This window comes from Suncus etruscus, chromosome 12, assembly GCF_024139225.1.
Source record: "Suncus etruscus isolate mSunEtr1 chromosome 12, mSunEtr1.pri.cur, whole genome shotgun sequence".
Classification (NCBI taxonomy): domain Eukaryota; kingdom Metazoa; phylum Chordata; class Mammalia; order Eulipotyphla; family Soricidae; genus Suncus; species Suncus etruscus.
Window position 1 is genome coordinate 55109334 of NC_064859.1, and position 24375 is coordinate 55133708.

The 24375-nt window shown below is 41.0% G+C and overlaps 1 protein-coding gene across 19 annotated transcripts in view; it reads left to right on the forward strand.

Moving 5' to 3' along the window:
* MAP4K4 (mitogen-activated protein kinase kinase kinase kinase 4) overlaps nucleotides 1-24375 on the forward strand; it is a 148033-nt gene that overhangs the window by 93046 nt on the left and 30612 nt on the right. For all 19 annotated transcript variants that reach the window (XM_049784976.1, XM_049784980.1, XM_049784978.1 and 16 more), the window contains exons 6-13: nucleotides 975-1065; nucleotides 2948-3078; nucleotides 4773-4827; nucleotides 6188-6266; nucleotides 13113-13288; nucleotides 15816-15888; nucleotides 17126-17336; nucleotides 24021-24182. In XM_049784976.1, the coding sequence (XP_049640933.1) occupies nucleotides 975-1065; nucleotides 2948-3078; nucleotides 4773-4827; nucleotides 6188-6266; nucleotides 13113-13288; nucleotides 15816-15888; nucleotides 17126-17336; nucleotides 24021-24182 (978 nt within the window). The remainder of the gene's footprint in view (nucleotides 1-974; nucleotides 1066-2947; nucleotides 3079-4772; nucleotides 4828-6187; nucleotides 6267-13112; nucleotides 13289-15815; nucleotides 15889-17125; nucleotides 17337-24020; nucleotides 24183-24375) is intronic.

A 24375-nucleotide genomic window follows, 5' to 3' on the forward strand; every position in this document is an offset into this window, starting at 1 on the left:
TATCTGGACACAAAACATAATTTTGTTCCTTTATGACTTTTTTTATTTTTTAATTTTTTTGGTTTTTGGTCCTCACCAAAAGGGGTTACTCTTGGCACTCAGAAGTTACTCCTGGCAGGCTCAGGGGACCATATGGATTGTTGGGATCAAATTCAGGTCACCACATGTAAGGCAAACACCCTACGCATAGTGCTATCACTCCAGCCCTGCTTTACCACTTTTTAAAAGAGACAAGCTCTGACTTTCAGGCACAAGTCATCAGAAAATGCTAGGTGCCTTCTAGGTTTATCTCTTTGTAGGAAAAGGAAGATACTTTATTTGATGATGAAGATCTCTGGTAGTGGAATTGTTTTTACCTTGAGGTGGAGACAGGACTGGTCAGCAGTGCACACCTGCTGACTAGTGATGGGGGATGAGGTGGTGCTCTAAGACTCAACTTTCCAAACCTTCTCTAGCCTTTTGTATAGCTCTGCATCACACCCTGAATGTTAGTTGTGTAGTGTGGGAACAGGACTACACTACACACCAATAGCACAAATTAAAGCTGAGACATGGCGAACACAATGGCTGTGAATCTTCAGGAGCCATTAGAAGGTGGCAATGCTGTTATTTATGGAGTTTATACCATTCGAGACTAGGGACTACTGGCCATATATGATCTGACATAGGACTGTGAGAGGTAATTTCATGCTCTAAACTGAGTTTACTATACTAATATGACTATACTAATATGACTGTGTACTTGGTTCCTGAAGGGGTGTTACAGGAGCTCCTGTAACACATGTTTCTGTCCCCTTGTTTGATCCTGCCATTGATGCCCTGTAGCACTTTGGGCCAGGGCAGGAGTGTTCCTGCCGTGTGTCCCCGCGCCCCCCCCCCCCCTACCTTTCTGAAAAGGTGGATGGAGGAAAGGTATGCTTCTGGATATTGGCACCTCTAAGAATTAAAATTTCAGGTCTCTGTTTCTTATGCAGGGATTGGCTCATCTCCACATCCATCATGTGATTCACCGGGACATCAAGGGCCAGAATGTGCTGCTCACTGAGAATGCAGAGGTGAAACTGGGTATGTGCAGCTACCACCAGATCCCGCACCTACCCTCGACACTGACACTGGCCAACCCTGTGCCTATGAGCTGAGGAATCCATCACCACCCACTCTACTGTTGTTGTTCTGCTTCCTTCTTCTCTGTGTTCCCTCCAGCAGCCACAGTGATCTTTCAATCACATCCTGTGACTTTCCCACTTCCTTTTTTGCTCTCAGTGAAATCTGTGCTTCAGACTGTGGCCCAGAGAAACCACTGACTCCTGGTACTTTCCCCTCCTTTCTCTTTGGAATCTTCAGCCACTCACTTTTTTTAACACCCTTAGAACTTGCTTGAGGGCCTTTTTGCAGTCTATTCCCACTGAGATACCAGTTTTTGGTTTGCAAAGTACAGTTGCAGAGCTTTCCTCAGACCTGCTGTTGGGTCCTGATGCTTGTTTCCCTTTTTAATTTTTCTCTTAAGACCGATCACAATTTAGGATTAAATTCCACATTATTGAAGCTCCTCCCCTTGCTTAAGCAGGGGATCTGGGGATATAGCAACTTGAGTCATTTATACAACCCCCCAGAGGCAACAGGTGCGCAGTGCCTGTGCCTGAAGATGCTTCTACATTTCTTCTTTCCCTTGTCTCAGTTGGAACTTGTTCCCACCCTACTTTTGTATAATAGTTGTTTATCCGGTGCTGGGCACCTGTTTTGGCCTTGGTCTCATACAAGGCAAGATCTAGTGCTTCTGCATAGCCACCTTCCTGGTTTGAAGACCCATCGATATTTTAGATAAATTTGGGATTGTTTTCCTTTTTTAAAAATCTTTGTTTTGGGGCCACACCCAGTGGTGTTCAGGGGTTACTCTATATTCAGAACTCATGCCCAGGGGACCACATTGGATGCCGGGGATCAAACTTGGTTGACTGTACAAGGCAAACGCTCTACCCTCAGTACTATCACTCTAGCTCAGCATTGTTTTTTCCTAAGGTGTCATAAAGCAGACACGTTCTTTGTTTTATTAAGCATTTCAGTCTCCTTTCAAAAATCTTTGGCATTGTAGTTCTGTTTTAAAAATAAAGCCTTTCTTGCTTTCTTGAGTAGGGCCTGCATGTACTGGTTGTATGTGTTAGAATAGTGGCTGCAGTTTGGGGAAGTGCCCCAGAGAGGAGACATTCAGATCATTCTAGTCCTTATGAGCCCACAAATTTGCTTTATCAACACTGCCCCACTGTCAGTCCTGGAATGGCAGGGTGGGTGGCCCATGTCTCAGAGGGGTATCCAGTGTGGGCCTAGCTCCCAACCAATGCTTTCCTGTGTAGACACTGGGTAGAACACACACTGGTGTGTTAGCCCAGAAGATAGCAGAGCTTGCCATCACTGGTCCCTTCTGCAGTTCTCTCACTTAATGTGCTCCCTCCATTTTCTCTCTCTCATGTATGTGCTCCCACCAGGGCAGAGTCAGCCTCTGCAGTATCTATCTGTGTTGGCTTTCTGCCAGCTCTGCCCCTCTTCTGGGGTTTCTCTCCTGGTGTCAGCATCCTGTTGAGGGGATGGGGTGTTAGACATCACACTAGCAGATCAGTAGGAGACCCTAGCACATAGTGTGTTTATAATTTATCATGATTGATGTTAAATTAAGTTGTGGTTTCTTCAAAAACAAAAAATAGTGGTTTTCTTACATTCTGTTGTTCCTGCCACTTCAGCAGCACTGATGTGTTTGGGTCTCAGTGAGTCTTCTGCTTGGGCTTTGGCTGTGCTGTTGCATCAGTGGAGACCCTAAGCCATCTTGGAGTCACACTGATGGTGAATACTGGAATAGCTTAGGGGCTGTCCAGGTTCCAGCTTCACCAACATCCTCTTCCTCCCTGTTTTGTCGCCTGTTTGGTAATTGTATTCTACTCTCATCCTTCCACAGTTGACTTTGGAGTGAGCGCTCAACTAGACAGGACTGTTGGGAGGAGAAATACCTTCATAGGCACCCCCTATTGGATGGCTCCTGAGGTGATAGCCTGTGATGAGAACCCTGACGCCACCTATGATTACAGAGTAAGGTCTCTCTCCTCTATGTGGGCTCTCTGCTATGTCATCTTTGAGGGAAAGGGCCACTGTCTCTGTGCTCTCTGCAAGGACAGTACATGTCATGTCACAGGGGCACACATACCAGGATGCCATTAGGATGTTGAGGTTTTAGGTTTGATTGGTTTTGCTATCTCATAGCACCTATTTTCCATTGTAAACTGCTGTATTTCTGACAACCTACTTGGAGAGCACAAAACTAGCCTGGTGAATTTTTGCTCTCTAATAAATACCTTCCAAGTTTTGAAAATATTTCTTAGTGTACCCCCATTTGTTATCATGCCTAAAGGATAGAAACTCCTTAACACAAAATCTTTAATTAAACCTAGACCCAGTTGGTCTGCTTGTCCAGACCAGTCTTTTCCGTATGATAATATCTTATCATGCAGAGAATATAAGAGAATAGAGCCCCGCTTCTCACCCTACCTTTTTTTTCTTTCTAGACCCAGAGTTGCAGAAGAAGCAATGTTTATTCTAGTCTTTGTCCAATGTTTTAAATTGTGACTTCACCTTCTTTTTAGTAATATTTAGTTGCTCATATAAACTAAAAATCTCAATTAGTATTTAAACAACCTTCTTCGTACATTGACTCAGGGACAAATGTGGCTCATCTGATCCCACACTGGAGCATCTTTGGATCCAGCTCCCCATGCTGATCAGATTAGCTGCTTTAACAAACCATGTCCTATACCCCTCTGTAGAAGACACCGTAAAAATATAAAGCTATTGATCCCTTGCTATAATCAAACTTATGTGCCTAAATTCTGTATTGTAATTTTAGGTCTTTAGGAAACCTCTACTGCTACTATAATGTGTTGATTGGGTTAAAATAGCATAGACATAATTATGTTTGTGAAAATAGGCTTTCAGTATTTGCCTATTAAAATGTTTGGAATATTGTGGATCAAACATTTATTCATCAGCTTTCACTGGCATCTGGCTCAGTGCTTATCATACGCCATTCATAATTCTGGGAATACAAAGTGATGAACAGAAATGTTTGCCCTCGGCATGCATTTTTAGTGTGAAAACAGAAATTTTCTATCTTAATAAGGAACCATTTTTAATCAAGTTAAAATTCAAACCCGAACCATTCCTATTTCAGGGGACTAGGAAGGAGGAGCTGTGTCCAGGAAGGCACTTCCTATAGCTAGACCGTGATAAATCTGGCGAGAAGAGAAGCATGATTCGGTATGAATCAACAGCAGGATTCAAATTAGTGAGCTGCCATAGTGTGAAGTGTTTTATTATAGCCCAAATGTTTGGTGTTTTGAATTTGAGATACATAAAACATAAAAAGAGAAAGGAAAATTTGGGCCAGGTCTCTAAATATTGAATGATGGTGAGGAGAAGAGAAGAAGAAATGAACAGTAGAGCATGTAACAGGCAATTTGAATGCTTTTTAAGAACCATTGCTATTTCATGCATAGATACAAATGGTTCCAGTGAACATAACAATTTATCTTTAGTCACTAATTCTTTTATTTTGCAGACATTCTGACAAACGTGTTTGTGCTTCTAAAATGTTGCTGAATTTTCTCTTTTCATAAAAAATGAAATACCTTTGCAGTGGTGGGGGGACCTTTAATTCACTTTTTGAATAACTAACTTTAGTGCAATACTGTCATTATAGCTAAACCACAGCTTTGTTCTACTTCTTTCAGAGCGACCTTTGGTCTTGTGGCATTACAGCTATTGAAATGGCAGAAGGCGCCCCCCGTGAGTAATATTCTCTTCTTTATGTAACTGGGATTATTATGTGCCACTTGAACCAAGTTTTAGCTGCAAAACCTTGCAGCTTGGTGTATTGAAACCATTCTTGCTGGGACAATTCATTGAAAGAATGATTAACGCAACACCATTTTAGATACAGAAGGAATGGTTGCCATTCACTTACGTTTGGAGATCTCTGTGAGGTCTGTTGACTTACATTTCTTGCACTGGAGTTATTTGGAGTTGGGTGATTTACTGAATAACAGGCATTGCTTTTCCTGTTTGTATCGGAGACAATATATAGTTGAACTGTCCCTAATACATGGCATTTTACTATTGCAGTTTTATTTTTGATAAATAAACTCATAATTTCTTATATATAAAGTCTAAACCAATGAAATATTACTCCTACTTTGGATCAGTAACAGCTCTTTAAAATTTGAGGTTTTGTCAGGGATAGGGACTGAATCGCAGAGAAAAAAGAAAGAACAGCATTTTTTTTGCCCTACTTGTCCCAATTGGGGAAAAACAAGGTGTATACAAAAATTGTATGGTGCATAATTGCTGAATAAATATTTGTTGAATGAATGAAAACAGTCTGCCACCAGCCAAGAATGAGTTTGTAATACTGGAGTAGCGATCTGTCTAGTAAACAACATTTTCTCTAGGTTTCCCTCTGAGATGATACGGAGCATAGTCTCTGTTTCCATTCACAAAGGGAGTAGGGTGATTGTTTTTCCTTTCTTGTTTTCCCACTGCCCTGTCAGAATCTTGTGAAGTTAAATGAACATAGAACTGCACACTGCCTATTGTGACCAATTCTGTGTGCGTGTGCACCAACCATGCATTTATTGGATAAGTGGCAGGAGGGCAGCCAGTAATTGCGCTGAATTGATTTCATTTTATGTTCATATTTTTGCTTTTGTAGTATTGCCAACTAGAACAGTGAACATAGAGCCTTTCAGGCAGGGTGTAACCCCTTCCTCATTTTAGAAATGTCGTGAGGCCCTTAGCAACGGTGTCTAGTTTAATTCTCACAAGAGCAAATTTCATTGCTTTCTTATAAATAGTTGTGAAACATACACTTTTAATTCCTTTAAGACTTTGTGGCAATATTTATCTTTTGCTTAGCAGAGCTCCCAATGTCCATCTGTAATAGTGTTGTCTCCTTATTGCGCTTGTCCTCCTTATATTTTGCTTTGTATAAATGGAGAATTCAAAGGTATATCCCTGAGGTTCAGAGCCACATGCTTAGGAGTATAAAAAAATTCAGCTGGTGGGGCAGAGTATTTGGTGTTGCAAGTGAGCCCTAGAAACCGAGAATGAATACAAAAGTGCCATACTGAACACCGTCTCCTCTCCCCAGCTCTCTGTGACATGCATCCAATGAGAGCACTGTTTCTCATTCCCAGAAACCCTCCTCCCCGGCTGAAGTCCAAAAAATGGTAAGCTTGACTCAGTTTTTGTTGTTGTTTTTCTTCTCGTTTTACTTTCGTAAACAAACAAAAATCCATTTCTTTTTACTTTTGCTCTTAGACAAAACCCCAATCCTTCAAATTCAGTGCCCTGAAACACCAGTTTAAAAGTTACATCATTCAAAATCAACTAAATGATTTTATGGAAAAGTCCACATATAGGGCTGGGCTGTCGCTCCAAGAGTGCTTGGGACCTGGGCACTGTCCTTGTCATAGCACCAAAAAGGAAAATGAAACAAAAATGAGAGTCTTATAGAGGGCTGGAGTACAGATAGTACAGTGAGTAGGACATTTACCTTGTGCACAGCTAACCTGAATTTTATCCCTGGCATCCCATATGGTCCTGAGTTTGCCAGAAGTAAGTTCTAAGTAAATTCTTACCCCTGAGTGCTTGCCAGGTTTGGTCCCAAAACAAAAACAAGAAGATGTTTTGACATTGTAGGTCCTGGTTTTGTTCGTTTTGGGTTCATACCCAGCAGTGCTCAGGGGTTAATCCTGGCTGTCCACTCAGGAATTACTCCCTGTGGTGCTCAGAGGACCATATGGAGTGCTGGGGACAGGACCCTTGTTGGGTTCATGCAAAGCAAACACAGTAACTGCTGTAATACTGCTCCAGTCCCACAAGTTCTTTCATATCTGCAGCCATTATTTCTTATTTTCCTCATATCAAAGCCATGAGTTTTTTCCCATGTACAAAGGTCATGCATACACGGGAGCACACAAGTACAAATATATACAGGCCTAAAACACTTTTCTAAACTAGTAGTTGCATTCATTTAGATGTTGGCTTTCATTTTGTTGGCTGCTTTGATCCTGTTGGTGACATACCCAAAACTTGAAGGGTTCTCTGAGGATTTTGAGCCACTCCCATCAGTGTACATTACCATTATGTACCATTATGTATGTACATTACCATTAGTTGCACTTCCGCCTTAGTTCTTATTTTCCTGCACAACAAACCAGTTCTGGGTTTACACACATTTTCATAGTGATGACCCCTTGACCTGTGTTGCCCTTAGGAATATTTCCTCAAGTGAAGTCTGCCCTTGACTTGGTACTTTATTGGGGCCATCTCTGAGTTTTGATTACATACCTTTCCACAGCTCCCATCTCTAAATGCCTTTTTTTGTTTGTTAATTTTTGTTTCGTTTTAAGGTTTCCCTACTATAGTACTCAGGGTTTACTCCTAGCTCTGTGCTTAGGTATCATTCCTGTTGGGCTGTGGGAACTACAAATGGTGTCTGAAACTGAACAAGCAACAGCTAGCTAGCCCTAATTTTTAAGTAATTTTTTTACTTTTTATACAATTATTTTTATATTATTTCCCCCTGATCCTTATAAATTTTATAGGCCATCTTGAAGGTATTTGGTTATTTTGATTCCTTTTGTGGGAGGGGGGGCTAAAAAATTCTCAGGGCCACCCCATTCATACTTAGAAAATCCTCAACAGAAAGTTACTCTTGAATTTAATCTTCCTTCTACAATGCCTGCATAAAATTCCTGACACTTTCCTGATTGGGCTTTTAGAAGGTGTGTTAATTTCTCACATTTTCGACAGTGTTCTAATTCATAGCTTCAATTGTCTGCAGTGCTTTTTATACTCTTTTTATGTGTCCATATCTGCCCAAAATATTCCTACATTCTCTATGTACTCTTATATCCATGAACTCGATCTGATATGTAAGAAAAGAACTTCATGGACTTGATCTGATAGCCTTATTGAAAACATTCTATCTTTGGTTTCATTCTTCAGCATTGGTCCTACACTTCAGTTTCGTACAGATTGAGAATTCTGTTAGAAATTTGATTTCTTACTAAGTTGTTATATCTAGCTTATTTCCATTTCGTAGCTCTGTTTTCTAGATGATGCACAGACCAAAAATCATGGCAGAAGAGATAATCACTCATTTTGCTGGTTTTTTTTTTTAAGTTAAAGATCTGAGAGCCTTTTTTTTTTTTTTTTTTTTTTTGGTGCCACTTTCATTTATAGCTCATTGACCAGTGATTGAGTCATTCATTTGGTCCCAAAATAAAGCCTGAGAAATGGAGCCTCCTTGTATTCTTAGGAAGAGGAATATATGTGGTTACCTCCTAGCACATTAGCCTCTACTAAACTAAGAGAAAATGATTCACATTTTTTTCTTCCATAGTATCTTAGCCAAATCTTTGGACCTACCATAGATATCTTAAGACATTTGGTACAAGATTGGGTAAGATATAAATATGTGCTGAAGATGTGGATATGAAAAAAGCTACTAAGTAGCCTTTAGGACTTGATCCAAGGTTTGTTGAGTAACTAGATTAATATATCTAGAGTGCTACCTGTTCTTCAGAAGGGCCCTGAAAATGTTATAATATATGTTCATTTTGCAAAACTCTTAGCATTGGGATTTCAAAACAGTAATTTTTTTTGCTTCAAATTTAGAATGTTTCTGGAACGAAACAGGAAAAGCATTAAAAGAAAAAGAGAAATTAGATTTTGTTTGTATCTGATAATTTATTTAAGATAAATGTAATGTGATTTTTTTTTTTTTTGCTTTATATTGGGGGGGGATCAACGGTGGTGCTCAGGGATTAGTCCTGGCTCTACATTCATTTCTGGCAGGCTCAGTGGACCATATGGGATGCCAGAGATCAAACCTGGGTCAGTTGGGTGCAAGGGAAATATGCAACCCGCTGTGCTATCCACTCCAACCCCATAATATGATTATTTTGTGCCAATTATCTTTGGAGGTAAAAAAATAAGGATAGGTGAAGATAGAATGAATAGCTTACGAATTATATGAATAGTTCATAAAAGATATAAAATAGGGGCTGGAGAGATAGGCACAGTGGTAGGGCATTTGCTGACCCAGGATGAACCCAGGTTTAGATCCAGCATCCCATCTGGTCCCCCGAGCCTACCATGGGTAATTTCTGAGTGCAGAGCCAGGAGAAACCCCAAGTGCTGGGTTTGGTTCAAAAATCAAAAAACAAACAAACAAAAAAAGATGTAAAAATATAGGTGGCAGAGTATGTGCTGAAAATGAAAACGTAAAAAAAAGACCAATCAGCAGTCTGTGTTGAGCATTTGAGACACCATATTACTTTAATATTCATGGAAAAAAAAAGGATTGGATTTTTTTCTTGATATTTTTGTGTTATAAAATATGTTAACTCACCCTGTTGAGCACTTATGGAAAGACAAAAGTTAATACAAAGATATATTTTATGTTTTTTTTTTTTTAAAGAAAGGTTGTATAGACTAGTAGATCTTCTAGTGAAATTGAACTTAAAAAGTAAAGTTAAAGCTAGTGGAGGCATTTGCTCTAAAATATTATGAAATTTTCAAGGTTGAGTGCTCCCTTTTAGATCCTAGAAGGTTCATATGAAAACAATGGTATTTTTCTTTCCCCTGCACCTCTTTTCCCCTAAGCTCTCTCACCACACACACATTTGCTCAACAACATCAGCAATTCCTGGCTGAGTTGATACTAATGTGCCGTTCATTGGTGAAAGCTTTAAGAATTAGATTTGAGTTGGGAAGTGCTGGATGGTTTTGCTTAAAATTAATTTTTTTCCTATTTTTATTGTCTAGACACTAAAGCTCTTACATATGTGGGTGATTCTTCTTCCACTACCTCTGTTTTCCTATCCTCGTCTATGTCTTCACTTCCTTGTTTAATTAATATCTTCTTTTTTGAAGATATTTCACTAGTTTTCCAGCCAGGGTTGTTTACACATAGGTTTTTTTCAGTCTGATAATGAATAAGCAAAACATTTCCTTTTTTTTTTTTTTTTTTTTTTTTGGTTGGTTTTTGGATTTTTTTTTGGTCACAACCAAACAGTGCTCAGGGATTACTCCTGGTTCTGCACTTAGAAATCATCCTGGCAAGCTCAGGGGATTATATGGGATGCTGGGGATCGAATCCAGGTTGGCCACATTACTGGGCAAATGCCCTGGCTGCTGTGTTATTGCTCCAGCCCCCAAATTTTCCATTTTAAATTTATTCTGTATGGATTTGCTCCTTTAAGATTAATACTGTGTCCTTATTCTTCTTGGCCTTTCTTTTTTTGCTGGCCTGTATATGTTTTTTCTGCCAATGTATGTACACAAATACTTTTCATTTTTGGTACATTCCTTATTTTTCATTTCTCATTATCCTTTCCCTAACACCTTTTGCCATATTTTATTTTTTCCCTTGTAAACTTACCCCCATCCCCACCTCCCTGTGACCTGCAGCCAGGAATTTTTTCTCATTAATAGACTAACTTTAATCACATTCATCTCCAGATAGCTGAGGCTATCTAGTTCCATTTACCACTTAGGGAGAGGCTGTTGTCTTCAAGTCTTCTCTATTAAAGTGATTATAACCTGTATAATCCATGAAAAGCCAGCCCTGGGGAACCAGAGCAAAGTGGGCATACCACAGTGAATTGTGCCAATTCTAGGAAAATCCCTTCTTGCAGCTTATGCTAATAATAATTACACCTGTCTTATTTATTGACGGAAATCTCCTGAATGGATTGCTAAATAAATGCTGTGCTTTCAGGGCCCCTCATATTTGTAAGCCTTGATGCCTTGTTGTTCGTTACTTAAACCTAAATGTGTGATTTACTGCTGTGTATAGTGATGTAAATAGTCATAGATGATAAATTCTTCCCATGTTCTTTTATTTTTTCATTTATTTTATTTTATTTTATTTTGGTTTTTGGGTTTCACCCAGCAGTGCTCAGGGGTTACTCCTGGCTCTATGCTCAGAAACTCGCTCCTGGCAAGCTCAGGGGACCATATGGGATGCGGGATTTGAACCACTGACCTTCTTCATGCAAGGCAAATGCCTTACCCTCCCCTGCTATCTCTCTGACCCCCTCTTCCCCATGTTCTTATACCATAGTTTCTCTAAACTTGATCAATTGCATTTTCATTCGATTCTCTTATTGTTGTCATTTAACTCAAATTTTACAAAGGGTCAAGAAGTTCACAGGACAAAAACTCTTAGGGCCAGAAAGAGATACTAGAATGGGCATGGTGCTTGCCTAGGATGTGGCTAATTCAAGATTGATCCCCTACATCCCATGTGGTGCCAGTGTCCTGCCCAGGAATGATCCATTGAACACACACCAAATGTTGCCTAGCACACCCCTTACCCCTTTTCCCCTCAAAATCTTCCTTGAGTTGGTCTGGAATGTTTTTCTGCCTACCATATGAAAATCACCTAGATTTGAGTAAAGGGGCTTCAAAAAATTGATAAGTAAATTATTAGCAGAATTGGATAGATGAGAAAATCATCAATTTCCAGGTTGTAATCTATACATGATAGAGGGAAAATAGTACGAACCTTTAGCTTTTAAAATTTAAGGTTTCAGCCTCAAAGTGAGGCTGAGGTTTCATCTGGGGTGGTGCTTTTTAATAGCTTCCAGGGTGGTCTCTGTGGGCAGCAGCCCCTGACCACCACGCCTCTGTTTGGGCTCTTCACTGACACACATTAAACAATAGCTTCTTTGCTTTCAGAGACCTGCTCTGAGCAGGGTCTGACCTATTTTTCCATTATTTTGTATTTTTAGAGAATAATTAGAAAGCAGATCATGAATCCCTCATGCTTTTCCACCTTTGTTCGTGTTCTTTCTGTTAGTCTGGCAATAATGTTCTCTTTTTCTCACTTTGAAAATAAGCAGATACTTTACATTTATTTATTTTTCTTTTTTGTGCTTCTAAAAGTTTGATTTACAGCTACTATTGTGACATATAAACTTCCTTTTTTATTTTTGATATATAAGATAGCTAATATCAACATATAAGCCATTGTTAAATATTTGTTGAATTGTATATGGACAGTAGAAGTAATCCTGAAAAGTGGTAAAATTGGAAAGGATTGAACAAATTTTCTGAACCACATTTTAAAAGAAGGAATAACTCATTCATTCAACAAAAATTTATTACTTAACATTCTGCTCTTGGTATTGGGCTCAACTTAGAAATGGAAAGTACACACCAGTTTGGTTTTGAAGTGGTTCAGACCAGCAGGATTGACAGGCAGGAGGAGGAAGTGTTCTGTCTCTGAACTGCTTATAATAATACCTAGGAGGAAAGGCCTTAACTTGGCTGTGGAGGTAGGACTTGGGACGTCCTACTTAGCGCATCTTAGATGAGTGTCTTGCCCAAGGTAAGGATGTGAATCATGAACCCAGCATGGAAATACGGGCAAAAAATGCAAGTGTTTAGAGTGAATGTCAGCAAAACTGAGCCATTGATCCCTCACAGCTGTCATTCCTATTTCCTGCTTGTATTGTTCATAGAGAACTGATGCATAACCTCTCAAAGTCTGAAATAATAGTGGTTCAAAAGTGCTCTCAGAATTTGAGTGTCGACTGCTCCATTTTCTTATGGTTATATCTGACCCTTGTACTTCTGAACTTCTGGGTACTTATTCTCTCTAGGCCTTTATATAGCTCCCCTTCGACCCCTTGCTTCCTCCATGCTTGTTGGCCAGAAGCTCCTGTAAGCAAAATTAGAGTTTAAACCCAGCCCATGTAAATCTGACTTCCTTCCTAAGTGTCTGTTTTATGTTTTCAATAATAGAACTCTTAAAATGTACTTGAGAAATGTGCCCCGAAACCTCAGTGGTCCCCAAGGTCCCTTATCTTTATGCACCTATGTTTTTGTTCCTTTGCCTTTACAGAATGTTCATTAGTGAGTTCTAAAGCTCTTGTTGTTTGTTTTTAGGTTTGTAAATCACTGATGTGTTGGAGCTTTGCTCTTCATGATAGGATTTTGATTTGTTTTCATTTTATTTATTTATTTATTTATTTATTTATTTATTTTTACTTTTATAGGTCAAAGAAATTTTTTAGTTTTATAGAAGGGTGCCTGGTGAAGAATTATATGCAGCGGCCCTCCACAGAGCAGCTTTTGAAACACCCGTTTATAAGGGATCAGCCAAATGAAAGGCAAGTTAGAATCCAGCTTAAGGACCATATAGACCGGACCAGAAAGAAGAGAGGAGAGAAAGGTATTAAGCCTGTTCTATTTTCATTTAAAAAAAAAAAAAAAGTGCTTTTCCAGTTTTTGACAACTAGAACAGGGTGTTTCTTTGCAGCTGCGAGGTATACTTGTGTGGCTTATCTGTCCTGAGGTCACTGGTGGGATAGGTCTTTGTCCGAACCCCATAATGCTCCTGGGGGCTGGTGTGGGAGGCTGTTGAGCTGACAACCATTTGGACAGGCACTGGAATCTGCTCAGCATGATGGAAAGCTCTTCCTGTCCCACCGGAACAAGTCTTCACTGTTCTTTGCATGTTTTGATCAGTGCCATGTTCTGTAGAAGTCATTGGGGCTTTATGGAGCATCATCTGTGGACATAGTTATCTATGTCTTTTTTGTGCTGCTCTCCTTCCTGCTCAGGAAACACCCTGGGTTTCTTCTGCTTACACTGATGTGGTGGCATGGAGAGGCAAGGGTGATGCCACTGCCTGACTGTGCAGATGAGCTCACTCTTAGGGCTAGTTGCTTAAGATCTCTTTGGACCCTCATCTTGATTTCATTTTTTTAATGTTCACCTGCTAGGACCTCCCTTTCTCCTCTGCCTAGCAAGACGGTTATGAGCATCTTAACTCGAATTTCTTTCAGAGGAGCTCTCTGGTGAATTCTTAGAGTAGCTTTACAAAGCACTTGACAGACTATTGACTTTTTTTTTTAAACATTCAAATTTGAAGTACACACAGACACACACACCCCACACACATTCAAATTTGATGTATGCACAGACACACAACATACACACACACAACCCTCCCTTTCTTGAAAAGAACAAGTTTAAGATGATATACAGTTGAGTATCTTTGGATTTGAGCCATTTAAGTATACATGTTGTATTTTAGTATTAGTATTGATATCTGTAATAACTGTCTTTGCTCTATGGTATGTCTAGTCATTACAATATGATCTGTACATTAACCTACACAATTGCATCAGAGTGAACCTACAGCTCAAAGACAGGTTAAGGAAGGCCTTTCTGTAGGAAGTCATTTGCAAATCAGATTTACTTTCTTTATAACTGACAGTGGCTTTGCAGCATATGCCATACCCCAGGCATTAGCTGAGAGCTTACCAGGAGAGACTGTCTTCCTTGTCATCTGCTTTAGCAGATGGGAATGTTGGAGCATTTTTGCCTTCATTTCTTACCTGTATATCCATGGCATCTTTTTCCCTTTGCATTCTCTTTCCTGAGATCCCCCAACCACTTGACACTTAATTTCTAGTGTAAAATTTTAAACAATAGCATCTATATAACAGCTTCCAGAGATTACTTAGGTTGAAATTTACCTCAGTGCTGTTGTACACTTGTTTCTTAAAATAATGTGATTTATTTCACACAGTGAAAAAAAACAACATGACCATATACATATGCATGAATTTGCCCAGAATCATAATTTAGGTTCTCCGGTTCATTTTTCATACCTGGAAACTAATTTTCAGCATGTATCTGTTGAAAAGTTAGACACATATTTTTCATCTGTAAATTGATTCTGTTTTAGAACTATGCCTTAGTCTTTCTAATTTTTATGGCTCTCTGAAGTGAAATTGCCCACTGACTGTCAGACACCATCCAACATTAAGTGAAGAAAACAAATAAGATGGCTTTTGGGGAAGTGGGACCAAGCCTGTAGAAGTGGAAATAAGTGATTCATGTTATGCAGAGCAGCTCCTGTCTCTTTTTGCTTTATTGTTTCCTTAGTTTTTTCCTGGTTTTGCCTTTTTTATAATTTCTGTGAACATTTCATTTTTTTTTTCTGCTGTAAATACATACTCGATGCTTTGCTTCTTGCCAGTTCAGCAGACTTTTCTCTCTGCTGCATTCTAAGTGGATCCCAATTGCTAAACCTAACTGAATTAATTCTTTCAGTTCCCTTAGTTAATTTTGGTGGTCAGAGCTCTTTCCTTTGAATTGTGGCATTGAGCTTCTGAATCTGCTGGTGTCCTAGCATCACTGTGCTGTGTGACAAGAGCTCTGGAGCCTCTCATAGAATCTTGAAGCCCTCCATGTCCTTCCCTTTTCCCCCATAAACCCCAGAACACTTCTTATCAGTTATTGTCCTGAAGACCAACAAATCTTGTCCTCTGAGCAAGAATTACTAGCCAGCAAATACCCGCCATTTATGGTAGGCATTGGGGGAGAGGGGGCAAGCTCCTTTACCCCCAGTGCTATTTTTTTTTTTTGGGCCACACCCTGTGACGCTCAGGGGTTACTCCTGGCTATGCGCTCAGAAGTTGCTCCTGGCTTCTTGGGGGACCATATGGGACGCCAGGGGATCGAACCGCGGTCCGTCCTAGGCTAGCGCAGGCAAGGCAGGCACCTTACCTCCAGCGCCACCGCCCGGCCCCTCCCAGTGCTATTTTTATGTGCATGCTTTCTTTTTTCTTTGCCACAGGAAATGTGTTGCTTCCTTTCTACCAGTCAGTGCTCTGGAAGACTTGCCTATAGGCACACGGCAACATGTGTCAGGATTTCTGAACTTTTGTCTTAATCTCTCATTTTAGATGAAACTGAATATGAGTACAGTGGGAGTGAGGAAGAAGAAGAGGAAGTGCCTGAACAGGAGGGAGAGCCAAGGTACCATATCTGCTTCCTGCTGCCCTGCTGTCCTGGGGTTGAGGCCAGATCTCCTGAGCAAGGAGGAATCTTTGATCAATTGGATGTGTCTCACTATCTTCCCTTCTCTGTATTCCTGAGAATGTTCCTAGAAACAGTGTCCTCTAGATTCCCTTGACACTGATTGCATCATTTCCATTCCCTTGTGTGGGGCTGGCACTGGCATCTGTTGCACTGGAAGACAGGGATGAGAAATGTTTGATGATGGCCAGAGCCATCCTGCTGGTAGGAGATAGCACTGCCCTTTCTATAAGGGAAACCCCATTGTTTCCTATCCACTCTCAGTCCATCTTCCCAACTGAGCAGCAGGTTGAGGAGTTGGCAGCTGAAATGCATAGTAGGTAATGAATCAGGAAGAAAAGGAATTTCATCTTGTAGAAGTATTCTTTTCTGGCAATCCTTCATGTAGCAGCTGCACATGGCTGACTGAACAGAAGAAGCTTGGAAGGGAAGGAGATGGAAGTGAGTGTTCAGAGGCTGTGGGGACCTGGGTACACTCGACAAGATAAAGGGGTTCTAGGAAGAAAGTTAAGAGTCTGCTTTCCTATACTAAAGGAGAAGATGTGAATCTATTTTGGAGAATAAACATTTCAGAGGCATTTGAGCTGATTGTAGGAACATTATCATTGTGTTCAGATGCAGCATGGTAGTACAAGAGCCAATTTAAAGAGATACCTTAGTCCTGTTATTCTGGGTGATTGAGAAGTCAAAAGTACCTCCTCATAGAGTGACCAGCTATATATAACATGGTTTTGTTTAGTTAATCAGTGTCTAGTACATGGGGTTGGCTTGGAGCAAAAGGAGCTGAGAGAATAGGGGGAGTTTAGTGAAAGGTTGGAGGGAAAAGTGGAAAGGGGAGTTTTGAAAACAGTGTTGGTATTTCCACCCCTATAGCTCTTCCTCTTTTACTGTAGGAGTTTAGGAGTCACTTGTGATATGAAAGAAGGCAGATTTAACTTTCCATTCTGCAGTTTGGGCCGATGTGAGAATCCTAAGTAGAGACTAACCTGGTTGAACAAAGATCCAGGACAGCATTTTGAGATGGTTTTGAAGTGAGTGGAAGAAGAGGTTGTGCTGTTTTTCAGGTGGTGTTCTCAGTGGTCCCACAGCATGGGAAGAACTAGACAGGAGTGTGAGGAGTGTGGATAGGGCTGGCCCTCCTGGTCCCTGTGCCCCATGAAAGCCCTTTTTCTTGCAGCTCCATTGTCAATGTGCCCGGTGAGTCCACTCTGCGGCGGGACTTTCTGAGGCTGCAGCAGGAGAACAAGGAGCGTTCCGAGGCCCTTCGGAGACAGCAGTTGCTACAGGAGCAGCAGCTCCGGGAGCAGGAAGAGTATAAAAGGCAGCTGCTGGCAGAAAGACAGAAAAGGATCGAGCAGCAGAAAGAACAGAGGCGGAGGCTGGAAGAGGTAGGAACATAGAAGGCCCATCTCTCTTCTTGTGTCCCTTCACATCGGTTGGCTGCCTGATACACAGGGAATGCTTTATCGTTCTGAAATGATGCTTTCTCATTGCAAGGCCATCCTGCTGTCATCTGAATGTGAAGTTCATGTCCATGGCTTTCCCTGAAGCTCAGACCTGTTGTCTGAGCTTGACTGGCAACCAGGAAGGCTCTTTTCCTTACTGGGGTTGGTGGGGATGTCACCCAGATCAGGCCACTTCATGCCTTGCCCCTTTTCAGGCCTCCACATCAGTCTTCTCCGTTCATGTTTTTCTGCAGCTTTTCCACAGGAAAATGCCTTTACTTCAGATACATTTCAGAGTAGGGATGAAGGAATATTGGGAATGAGCAGGTACTGTTTTATGACCTGGTTGCTCATGGGATTATTTATGTCCATTGAGTAGGAAATAATATTTTGTTACTCCCCCATATATACTGTTAATGCAGGTGCTAATGATGCCAGTTCAGCTCTCTGATTTTTGAATCGCTTTTGAATCATTTCTCTTTAATTCACTTGGTTCATGGTCTGTTGACTTTTCCTGATTTTATTATTGTTGGTTTCTTTTTCCTTTAAAAGCTCTCAAATCTTATTTTTCATTTATAATTATTTCTGTTTTCTTGCATACGCTATATTGTTTTAGCTTTCACAGGGGAAAAAATAAACCCAAAACAGCAATATAGTCTTTATATATACAGAAATTTAATTTAAATAACAATATGTGAGTTTTTCTCAAATTACTAGGAGAATCTTTCTGAGGGCTTCCTATCACTTTTTGTATGAGTGGTTTGATATCTGCACACATCATTGTTTGCATATGCAGCGAGGAGCAGATTGAAGTTCAGGCCACATACTCACTAAACTCTTCCCTCAGCCCTAGGTTGCCTCTCTAGAAAATTAATGTTTCAAGAAGAATAAGGCAAGGAAGGTAGGAGAAAACACGAATGTTAAACTTTTTCTGTAACAGAAGGAAGAATACTGCTGTTAATAAACCTTTTTCTGTGATTTATTTGCAAACTCCTAATTTATTTTTATTTTGTTTTGTGGACCACACTTGACTGTGTTCAGGGTTTACTACTTCTGGTTCTGAAGTTAGGCATCACTCCTGAGGAAGCTCTGGGGACCATATGGAATGCTGGGGATTGAACTGAGGTCAGCAGCATGCAAGGCAAACTCCCTACCCACTTTGCCCTTCTCCTAAATATTTTTATTGACAATATTTTCAGTGTTTTTGACATAAAGGAAAAACACTGAAAGATTTTGAGATTTGTTCAAGTTCCATATTGTCCTTTTGGGCTATGCCACATGAAAAATGTGTTTCAACGCTCTGAATGTTTCCACTTTTTTTTGTTTTTTGTTTTTTGGGTCACACCCGGCAGTGCTCAGGGGTTATTCCTGGCTCCAGGCTCAGAAATTGCTCCTGGCAGGCACGGGGGACCATATGGGGTGCCGGGATTCGAACCAATGACCTCCTGCATGAAGGGCAAACGCCTTACCTCCATGCTATTTCTCCGGCCCCGTGTTTCCACTTCTTGAAGTAGCTTCCTTCATTTCCCTCTGATTCTGGGCTTTATTTTCTGTGTGGCTTATTTCCTTGGTGGCTCAAAGCTTGAAATACTAAGGACTAGGTCAGAGAGAGCTGATTATCAGAGAGGTAGCAGGGTGCTGGGCATGCAAAGGGAGAGCCCGCAGTGATTGAAGCAAAGGAACTGGAGTTACTTCTTACTCACTGTCTCATGCATGATAGTGTTTGGGATACTCCCAATGTAGGCAGTCCTCGCCATGCTTAGATGGAATCTGGTGTTGCTACATGCAGATTAAATATTGCACCCTTCTGAGCTCTGTCCCTGCCCCCCAAACGGAAGTTCCTGAAATAAATTGCTCCCTATCAGTGCTCTGGAGATTGGGCCTCTCCTGGCCAGCATACCTGCTGTTTAGTGCGAAGGCCTCCAGACTCATGCCACTCAGACCTTGAGTACTTGGACAGTGCTGGGGTAAGGCGGGGAGACAAAAATGTAGGGGATTGAATGAGGGTTGAATTGTCCACAAGGCACAGAGTTTAACCTTTGTCTTAATTCTCTGGTCCGAGGAAACTGAAATTGTAAAGTTTGGTTTTTATTTGGTCTTCTGAAACTACCAGGACTAATTTCTGAGTTCAGAGCCAGGAGTAACCCTTGAGTCCCCCACCCCACCATTGATTTAGTAAAAGCTCAAATTTAGTTACTCTTTGTACATTTTAGTGAGGAAAGATGGAGCTGCATGAATGGAATTTATTGAGTTGAGTTGGTGATATAGTTCCTACTTATTATCCTGGGTAATGAAACATTTCCTTCTCTCAGCCCAGAATGGGGAATGTCTGAGTGTTCAAGTCGTGGGTACATTATAGCTCTTTACTGGCATTAATAGTGCAATCAGAGCTGTTCGAGAGTAGGCAGTATTTGCTGTAAGAGCAAAGTAGGCAGAGGAAGCTGGCCTTGATCTAAGGATGTAAATTCTAAGCAAAAGGAGATGCTAGACGGGGCAGGAGACATATATATATATATATATATATATATATATATATATATATATATATATATATATAATGAGAGAGAGAGAGAGAGATGCATGCTGGCAAAAGTAGTGCAAAAACAAGGGCTGTAGGGGCACACGGTGCTCACTCCTTTTCTCTATAGCCACCCAAATCCTCATGCCTTTGTCTTTAAGAGACACATTTATAGGTTTGTGCTCACTCTTGCTTTTCTCCCTGAAGTCTTTCACTGCTTAGCCTGATACTGTGCTTCTTGCTTTGTCCTGGTTTGCCTATCTGCTAAGATTTGTTATTCTTGTTCTTGTTTTCATTTTGGGGACTAGACTTGGCATTGTTTGAGGCTTAATTCTCACTGGACTTAGATAGCAGTCCTGGAAGGGTGCAGTACTATTTGGGGTACCAGGAATTGAGCCTGGGTTGGCTGAGTGCAAGGTAAGCACCCTATATGCTGACATGCTGGGAGCCTTGAGCTGCTCCTACCTTTGTTCTGGTTTAGCTATCTCACAGCATATCAGAGCATGATGTTTGGTGTTTGTTTTCCATTTTCTTTGCTGTCATTCCGCCCCACTCCACCCTACTATTGCTACTTTCCTTGTGGAAGTGACCGTGGCTGCCATGAGTTCATAACTCAGTTGTAGACTTCCACACACATTCATTTCAGTGCTTTCATTCACTTGGCTGTGGTGCTCAGGATCACCAGTGATGCCAGGATTAAACTGGGAGTGTTAGGTGATGCCTGCATAGTTACTTTTGCATCATCCCAGGGGAAGAAGGTGGAGACCGAGCTCTTAAACCAAGCGCACAAAGGGATTTTATTTCTCCTTTCCTGCCCATTGGGATATCTCAGGTCTACGAATGGACTCAGTCTCAGAGAGACGCAGTCTGAAGGTGTTTCTGCCTCAGTATGACCAGCCTCTGAGGGACTCTTGGAACTTTGGATAAGGAGACTTTGCTACCCTTTGCTGGGCCTCAGTGGCTATGTGAGTTCTTGTCTTGGCTTTCCCACGAAGAGAATGCAACTATATGCTCAGAGAACACATAATCACATTTACTGGAGTCATTTCTACTTTTTCAAAGAAGCTCCTATCCTAGGGAGTGGGAGACCCTAAACAAACAAGGGAAAACACTGGGAGATCTCAGGTTCCCAGATTAGTCAGTGTTGCTGGTATGACTGTTAGAGCTTTCTTTGTTAGATCTTAGAAGAAAGACTGAGTGATCGGTTGTCCCATGTCAAAGCAATACAATCATTTCTCACTAGCTCTGTCCACTCAAAGGCTTTTGCAACTCTGTAGTGGCTGCTCTCAGGAGCTGCTGTTCAGAGCTCCCATGGAGCGCAACCAGGCCTACCTGCCTTTCTTCCTAGCCTGCTCCACTGCTCTTCTTCGGGAGGTGTGCATCTTGTTTCTTGAGATCCTTATATTTTCTTCAATAGCCTTTCAGTGCTCCAGTCTCCTCTATTCTGTTTACATTAAACTAGGGAAAGATTTCAGTTCAGATAATATTTCTTGGTGCCTAAATATATGGAAGAGTTTTTTTGTTTTGTTTTGTTTTTTTTTTTTTTTACAGGAGTAAAGAAAATAGTTTCTATACTTGTGTTTAAAAAACTCAAGAGTTGGCAGCATGTGTTTAATAGAGTCTGGCTTCAGAAGTTCTTAGAGGTAACTGAGTCTGGAGAATAGACTAGTTTATTTAGCACAGTTTCGGCTAAAGCCAGTAGATTCAAAGGACAGCATTTAAGTGGACCTTGCCGTTATCATATGACCTATTTAGAAGCGATTTTTGAATCGAGATGAAAGCATTGCTTTAAAATACCAAACTAGAAAGGAAGTAAAGATATTTGAAGCATAGTTGGGAAAGTACATATTTACTTAGGCATGCTTGGAACTATTTTAAGAAATAAGGGAATCTCTTTATAATTTGAGAGATTTGGAGATCTTTTTTACAACACTTTAACGTTTTTTTTTTCCAATTCGTTTGATTTTATTTTTCAAGGCAAGAATGACATTGATTTGCAAAAGCTTCAAAGGATTATACTTTTAAAATAAGTGTATCATTCTTTATCCCACCCCTCCCTCTCTTTTTTCCTTCCTAATTGCAGTTGATGGTGTGTGTGTATGAATACATTTATTTATATATTTATTTTTGGCTATTTTCTTTTGTTCTGTTGCAACATTCTTTTTTTATAATATCTTTATTTAAACACCGTGATTACAAATATGATTATAGTTGTATGATTACAGTCATGTAAAGAACACCCCCCTTCACCAGTGCTGTTGCAGCATTCTTATCTTTTATGTTGATCATCTATTAAGAAATGTTTACTATGGATTTTTTATTTCAAGTATTTGGGGAGGGGGTCTCCCAAGCAATGTCAGGAAGCTGGTGGGCCACTTCTGGTGATGGTCAGCCAAGCACATGGAGGGTTCAGTAAGGGTGCTCCAAGCAGCCCCGCCGTAGCCCTGCACTAAGAAGGAGGCTGGCTCTGGCCCAGAGTTTAGGTTCAGCAGACCATGGCCAAGTTCTCGCTCTCCTTTCCCCTCAGCTCTCTTTCAAGCATCACATGCATGTGTCTTGTTCTTTTTCTGAGACTTGAAAAGGAGAATGACAAAAAAAAAAAAAAAAAGGAGAATGAGAGATTCGAGCCATGAGTAGACAAGGAATCGTCAAAAGACATTGCAAGTGTCAAAATTGAATCAAGGCCTGTAGGCTGGTTAAGTTGTCATTTGCAAACACCCATAGAGAAATTCCTATTAATATTCCTTTCCTGCACATTTCCCATTGGAAGATTGAAGTCTCAGTAGCAACTCCTAAGGGAGAGCATGAAAATGAGCAGAGGAGGAGGAGCTGGCCTGAGCTGACTCAGCTTCACTGAAGATGATGCCCCTCCCTGCCCCAGCCAGGTGCCAAACAATCTTGTCTGTCCTGTGACTCCCCCTGCAGGACATTTCTGCACGTTGCTTGGGAAACTCCGTGAGCAACCCTGGCCTTTCTTGTTTAATAGGTTGATCACATTGTCACATGAAAGTTTGTGTTATTCATTTGAACTTCCTGTATCTTGACAATTGATGACTGCCTCATCGAGATTATAGAAGCCAATAGTTAAATGAGGCTTTTTTTAGACTCAAGTTCACATCAGTGAAATTGAATTCAAAAGGCAGTACTTGCATTGAACTGGCCACATTTCGGATGTAGCTCAAGGCTGCTTTATTGCACCTGACACTCTGGTCCCCAAAACACCAGAGACTGACACTTGGTAAGATTGTGGCAAACCTGCCCATCTTGTACCCTGAGTCATAGATTTACTTTCATGTCATGTGGGTGGAGTAAGCTAGATGAGATGGGCCAGTTGGTGCACGAGTGCCTTGTGTCCCACGGCTGCCTGTTTGCATCCTCTGTCTACCTTCAACCGAAGGGTGGGAAACAACTGCTTGAAGATTCCTGGAAATGAGACAGTCTCAAAGCAAGTCTTCTGGTGCCACAGTGTTACTGTTCCAAGGTGGGAAGCAGTGCAGCCTGGTCACTGTCGCAGATTTTTGAGGTAGAGACCTCTCCCACAGTAGCTTTCTAGCATCATGGTCCTGTAGAGGTCCAGTCCATTAAATGGGACAAAGAGGATCTAGTACCCAGTATAGTTTCAGGCACAAAGAGTCGGCATAAACTCAGAGAAAATGAATTATTATAATCTAGTAACAGTGATGATGCTTAATACTTCTTGTATCTAAGATGCTTCTCTTCCTCTACCCAGCTTCATGCTCTTTTCTCTTTTGCCCTATTTCTAGTCTCTTCTCCCATTTGTTTTTCTGCTATTTCCTTCTTAAGGTCTTCGAGTAACACTATGAAATGAATAGTTTTGTATTCCCATCTTACTGGGTGACTTGAATGGTGCACAAATAACTATCAAACTGAAATGAAAACCTATAAAGATTTATAGAAGCCTAGTGACTTGGAGTTTGGAGAACTCTGGGCTCTGTGGGCTGAGAAACTGCATGGGAGTCAACAGCAAGTATTGAGGGGGTCATGTACTCTTTCTCATTGGCATCTACCAGGAAATGATCAGCCGAGTGGACCCTTTAGAGATACAGGGCCAGGAGATTGATGCAGGTTTTTTGTCCTCTCTTCCTTAGCAACAAAGGCGCGAGCGTGAAGCACGAAGGCAGCAGGAACGGGAGCAGCGAAGGCGAGAGCAGGAGGAGAAGCGGCGAGTAGAGGAACTGGAGAGGAGGCGGAAAGAAGAGGAAGATCGGAGACGGGCTGAAGAAGAAAAAAGGAGAGTTGAAAGAGAGCAGGTTCGTTCACAGCAGAAGTTCACTGCTCTGCAGCACTGAGGAGCTGGAAACAATTAGGCAGGCATCTGCACGCACACCAGACAGGCACACAGGCAGCGGTCAGGACTCAGAAACATGAGTTGGGAGCATAGCAAACATTGTGGAAGTTCCTGCTCTGCAGAAACTTCTCGAAACCAATTAAAGTCCCTAAATA